Raw genomic sequence first — 6,221 nt, 5'->3', positions numbered from 1 at the left:
GCACTATTCATTTTCTCAAAGTGAATTGTTCTATTTTCCTCCTATGGCTAGTGGGTTGTGGGTCATGTCCTAATTGTTCTGTAAATTAGGCTGCCTCTTTCCTGAATCATTACGAGGTGTGCTATCTCTAGACCTGATGGGTTGAGGGGAAAACTTTATAGAGGCTTATATCTACACCTTGTCTATGGTTTTTACCCCTTCATTTTATGTGATATGAGATTATATCTCTACACCAAATTTCTGTATTTCTTTTTTATTATTATTATGATTTCTTTCTTTTATAATGAGCTTGCAGTTAGTTTCTTAACCGGCTTCCACTCCCATGATTAACTTTTGGAGAAAATTTCGTTTTGGATCTCGCATGGATAAAGACTTCCAATATATTGGGGGAGGAGGGTGTAAACCTCCGATCATGAAAACTGTTACAGACATAAAGAGATTATATAAAGCAAACCTACAAATTGATGTGGTTTCAAAGAATACGTTAGATTTATTTTATAATAAAAGTAACTTTATATTTTGATATACTATATCAAACCACGACAGTAATGTTATATACAAGCTTAAAGCGTTTAAAGTGAGTGTAGTTTTTTTTTAAAAAATCCACCATAAAAAAAGATGAATCTCATATTTTTCAAATTGTCTGCACCAAACTTATGTGCCTAGACCTTCATAAATTATTTTCTAAAACAAAATAAAATTCATTGATGAATGGATTAATTCTAGAACCTTTCCTAATAAACTTGTCCACAAACTCGAGATAAGGATAAGGGGAGACAGAATGCTTGGGTCACACGTGGGCTACTGAGGGTTGTCCACATATAGGCATAAGGCCCATTTTCTCTTAAGCAATGGGCTTCCGAAAGCAGGCTATTCGCGCGTGCCGATTCGCCTGTTCTTGTCGTCCTTCATTACTAATAGTCTATCCATCTCTCCCGTCCGCTGTGTACCCGATTCCCAAAACCCAAAGCTCCTAATCCTCCTAGTGCTAATTACGTTCTAGTCAGAATTGCAGAAAGCTTGGTTGAAAAAGTTGCTATAAAAAAATTGAGATCGGAAAATATTGGAATGGCTCAGGCAATCGAGGAATGGTACAAGCAGATGCCTGTAATCACCCGCTCCTATCTCACAGCCGTTGTTGTCACCACCGTCGGTTGCTCCCTTGACGTATGTACATTCCTCTTTTCCTCTAAACCTTTCTCGCTCTAGGATGGTGTCAAGGGCTTAATGTGCTGAAATATTTGGATCTTGTTTTTGATATATATATATATATATATATATATATATATATATATATATATATATTGAACTTTGTCGGTTTTGTTTTGTGGGCTGATGGGGTTGTATGGTTTGGTTAGTCTTCAACCAGTTTTTATTTTAAAATCAGTAATTCTCAATTGTATTGTGGCCAATTTTTCAGTTTGTAGCCTGTTGGCCTTTGGGTGATCTGAATGATTAACTAGCGATGGTGTAAATGACACCCATCCGTGTGCCGCTGAATTTATATTGTTTGATTGATTGTAATTGGATTTTTTGTAGTTTCGGAAAGTTTTGGCTTTTCCTTCTCAATTTTTGCTTGGGTAGTTGCAATCATTTTTGTTTTCTTTTTCCTGTTTTCCTGGTGGTATTTAAGGAAGGGTAGCTGGAAGTGTGCAAGGTGAAGTAACCGGTTACTAATTCACAAAGTTAAAATTTGCAGATTATATCACCATATAAGCTGTACTTGAACCCTCTACTAGTGGTCAAGCACTATCAGTTCTGGCGTCTCGTCACCAATTTCTTGTACTTCCGGAAAATGGGTAAATTTTTTTTGAGCTTCAGTCTTGGAAGTTTCATGTTGATTGGCAGTGACATTTTCTTTAGTGGGATTCTGATTTTTAATTTTAACGTAACATAATTTGTCTTCACGGCTTCGATGTTTCCTCTCAGTAGTTCGTACTCTAACGTTTACAATAAAAGCTTGACATGATGATGACAAAGCTGCAAGAGTGTATGAAAGAGAAGAAATCTTGAAGAATATTGGAAATAGGATGGTTCAGAGGGCTATCTCCCAACAACTTTGGGATTTTGTTTTTGTTTTTCTGCTTGAACTTGTTTTCTGTGTTGTTAGTGAAATACCATGGTTGTTGTCTGTGATGCGGTTTTTTTTTTGCAACTTGACTCAAATGAAAACCATGTGATGGTTGTTACATAAAGTAAGAAGCCTGTGGTGTGCATTCACTTCCAATCTTTCGCTCTTTCCTCATTCTCTCTGCATGGACTCATGCTCACAGCTGCTCAAGTAGTCGGTTTGGTTACCATGGTGGGCAATGTCATTGTAGTTTGATGTGCTATTTTCAAACAAATTTCAAGGCCTAAGAAGAATATGCTAATTCAGTCCTCTATGTGAGGCATATTGTCGTGGAATATATTTGGTCAGTTTCATTTGTTTGGATGGTTTTGGTCCATTGGATTGTATATGGGATAATCTTGTGTTAATTTAGAAGTTTTGTTGATTGTGGTGTCTCTAATCCTAACTATGTTTTCCCCCTTTTTTCAGGTTCTCCTTGAGAAAATTTTGAATATGTATATATTTATTTTTCACTTAAGTGGGAGTCTGTAGGCAAAGTGACAATATTCCTGGGTTGTTATTTTTTTAATATCTAGACGACCCTATATTGGCAGCACAGATTCTATTCGAACACTTAGCCTGTTGAACTAAAGTCTCTTGTTACTTATCAAAAATAAAATTTCTTTGCTTGCTGGTAAGGATTTATGGGTAGTCACCACATTGTTGCTATTTGGAAGATGATTCCTTTATGTTTGATGTGGTGCCTAAGGCTGGAAAGGAATGGACGATGTTTTGATGATAGAGAACACTCGTTGGGAGAATTTAGAGAGTTTTTCTTTCAAACTGTCTTTGGGCTAAAGTTCTTGTATTGAATGGGGATAATCTAAATGATTTTCTTTTAGCATTTCCTAGCTCCTAGTCCCTAGCTTGTATTTAGGTGTTTCCGCTTGTATACTCCCTGTGTACTTGGGCTATGCCTATTTACTTGTCTTAATAAAATCTCTTATTACTTATCAAAAATAAATAAAATAGTCTCTTTTACTCATAAAACAATAAAGTCCCTTGCACATTTTGACATGATGGCTTCTTGCCATCAGGCACCCTCTGCACTTTCCCCAGTACTAATACAATAGTTTATTAAACAAGAGTTATGTTTCTGTTTTCCGCTGTTCATTCATGTTATTGAATCTAGCACAGTAGAACATCCATACTCCTGATGGATGTATCTCAAAGACTATGCTTCCAATAATTATTTATGTAGGTTATTTGAATTCTGATTGAGGCTAAGTAATCACCAGTTTCTGTAATTTTAAACATGATTTTTAACTTGGTACTGCAGACTTGGACTTTATGTTTCACATGTTCTTTCTCGCTCGATACTGCAAGCTCCTTGAAGAGAACTCGTTCAGGGGAAGGACAGCTGATTTCTTTTACATGCTGTTATTTGGTGCCACTGTTTTAACTGGAATTGTTCTTCTCGGGGGCATGATACCTTACTTGTCGGAGTCGTTTGCAAAAATTATATTCCTGAGCAATTCATTGACATTCATGATGGTTGGTTTCTTTCTTTTTTTAGATATATTATGGCTACTTTCCCTACAATTACTACGAATTATTTTTCAATGGCAATGCCATCTAGCAGTCATAGTATGATGGAGAAAAGCGAAAAAAAAAAAAAAAACAAAAATCATTAAATATCAGTTAAACTAAGTTATTCTTACCTTTGCTTTCACTAGATTTCTCCTGGTTTAATAAGTTTAGTGATTCATGTCTCGAATGAAGCCATAAGGATTATACTTTGCCAAATAGTCTCATTTCTCTTTCCTGTTTTACAGGTCTATGTGTGGAGCAAACAAAATCCTTTCATACATATGAGTTTCTTGGGCCTTTTTACTTTCACAGCAGCTTACCTACCATGGGTGAGTGACCTTTTATGATTGCCTGTATTATCTTGTTGGATTGGTATCCTGTTTGAACTTATAACTACATTGGTATCATTGCTATTTATTTTATTTTTCTGTTCATTATTCAAAATTGAACCTGAGACATAAGTTATTGCGATCAAATGTTCTACATTGCAGTTAATCTTTCCCCACCTAATAAAGTTTGTAATGCCTATTTCCTTGTTTTCCTGCAGGTTCTTTTGGGATTTTCTGTGCTTGTCGGTGCCAGCGCTTGGGTGGATCTACTGGTGAGACTCTGCACCAAAGTTGAAATATCAAATTGATATGGCTGCTAGAAACGTCCTGCAAAACCTTGAGCCACCACATTTCTAGTTCCGTAATTTCTTTATTCCTCCTGAATGAATGCCTTACATAATGGGAGAAGCCTAGACCTAAGGACATGAGATGCATACAAGAGGGAAAACTAAGGAGGCGAAGGAAAATAAGAGATAAAATCTAAATAAGAGAAAAAGTTAGAACTATTATTACCCGACCTAGACATAAATTGTTATTATGACCTGACCCAGACATAGGTTGTTATTAGCACTGTACTAAGCTCATCCCTTGTCTTCTCACAATCTTCAAAGTTCCACGAATTGTGTTCTTTTCACATGTGTTACCTTGCACATGAAGGAACCATATATAGAATACCGAGGTCCATACTGTTCTAGCTACTTTGCAGTTTGTCAAGAGATGATTAGTTTTTCCCCTTCTCTTCTTGAACATAAAACACCAATTCATTGCTAAAATTTTTGCCTCGGAGTATCCACAATTAGTATATTCCCTAGTGCAGCAGCCCACGCTAACAATGTCACCCACAATGGAGCTTTGTTCTGCAAAATGCCCTTCCACAAAAATGAAGCACGCAAGCTGCAACATATGATACAAATTTCTGACTTAAACTTTATTTTCTTAGACTAAGCCCATTAGATCCTATCCTCAACGCCACCTCTCATCCTAATAGTATACAAGAGATTAAAGAATTAGACGCTTGCTGGGATTAACCATGTATAAAATTACTGCAGTAGGCTTAGCTGGATGAAGAGAAACGAATTTTGTATGGGATGGATGGTACCACTCAGATGGTTGCCTTGCGATGTGTTGCCACTGTAATCTTTCATTAATGTGTAGACTCTTCTATTTATCGCCCGCCTTTATCTGCATCTTTGCCCCCCAAACCCCGTTATGGCCCTTCCATGTCAAACTTTTTGCTTTTTCATTTTTCAGGGAATGATTGCTGGTCATGCCTACTATTTTCTTGAAGATGTGTATCCACGGATGACAGATCGTCGGCCCTTAAAAACTCCATCATTTATTAAAGCACTATTTGCAGATGAGCATGTTGTAGTGGCAAGGCCTGGAAATGTACGTTTTGCTCCACCACCTGCAGAGGATGTTCTTCAAGGTTAGTCAAGACTGAGAACTGGACTTATGGTAGCTATCCCTCATCAGGCATCAGAAACGGTTAACCATCAACAGGAAGCTGTTAGTTCTGTAATATATTAAAGTTTACGCTGATGTGCTACTTGCTTTTTGTGCATTTGTTTAATTTAAGGTTTAGCAAAAATATGATCAAAGGTTTTACTAAAATTTCAGAAAATTGTTGTTCCTTTTATGATTTGTGACACTGATCTCATTTCTTTTTCTGCAAGTCAGTCTTCATTTCTTTTTAATTTTTTTCTGTTGTCATGGGAAATATGAATTTGGTTTCTCGTTGTTGTTCTTTCAGTCTGTTCCTGGGGAAGGAAAAAAGTTGAAAACCACAATACTATGTTTGATTTTCTTTTCCACTCCCTTTATTCGTCTTTTTTATGCTATTTTAGGTGCTGGAGGATTTGAATGATCTAAGTTTTTCCAAGTATGGGTAGGGTAAGCGCACATTTCACCACAATTGTCTTATAAAAGGAGACGAGCTTAATTTGAATGTAAACATTTATGTAGTGAAATTATGACACAGAATCTCTTGGCTAGACTATTGTTATTTGTGTAAAGAACTGTAAATGAACCAGTCTATTCGGTAGACTGCTCGGTACTTGCTCGGTTAAACTTGAATGGAACTCGACTTGTAAAAAAAAAAAAAGCTTGTTCATGAAAGCAGACACTTGCTCGATTTATAATGTCACATACCCAATAAAACTCGACTCGACATGGCTAAGACTCGTTAAGGTCCGCTCGTTTATGCTTGAGTCGACTCGTTAGTTTAACTCAATTAAAACTCATTTATATAT

The 6,221-nt window shown here is 36.5% G+C and overlaps 1 protein-coding gene across 1 annotated transcript; it reads left to right on the top strand.

The window, feature by feature from the left end:
- The first annotated feature begins 872 nt into the window (after positions 1-872).
- On the top strand, positions 873-5,608 carry LOC121264181 (derlin-2.2). Its single transcript, XM_041167252.1, has 6 exons — positions 873-1,167; positions 1,700-1,799; positions 3,390-3,604; positions 3,886-3,969; positions 4,188-4,241; positions 5,221-5,608. Exons 1-6 carry the CDS (start codon positions 1,069-1,071, stop codon positions 5,401-5,403), a joined length of 735 nt encoding a protein of 244 aa, XP_041023186.1. The 5' UTR covers positions 873-1,068; the 3' UTR covers positions 5,404-5,608.
- The last annotated feature ends 613 nt before the right edge of the window (positions 5,609-6,221 follow it).

Source organism: Juglans microcarpa x Juglans regia, chromosome 5D (assembly GCF_004785595.1).
Source record: "Juglans microcarpa x Juglans regia isolate MS1-56 chromosome 5D, Jm3101_v1.0, whole genome shotgun sequence".
Taxonomy (NCBI): domain Eukaryota; kingdom Viridiplantae; phylum Streptophyta; class Magnoliopsida; order Fagales; family Juglandaceae; genus Juglans; species Juglans microcarpa x Juglans regia.
Note: the sequence above shows the minus strand (reverse complement) of the source record. Positions and strands in the feature narration are given on the sequence as shown.

Bases quoted from the DNA above. Each gene is read 5' to 3' on its own strand.
- LOC121264181 (XM_041167252.1), top strand. From the start codon at position 1,069: ATGGCTCAGGCAATCGAGGAATGGTACAAGCAGATGCCTGTAATCACC. The intron at 1,168-1,699 runs GTATGTACATTC...TAAAATTTGCAG, and splicing joins CCGTCGGTTGCTCCCTTGAC to ATTATATCACCATATAAGCT. The intron at 1,800-3,389 runs GTAAATTTTTTT...TTGGTACTGCAG, and splicing joins CTTGTACTTCCGGAAAATGG to ACTTGGACTTTATGTTTCAC.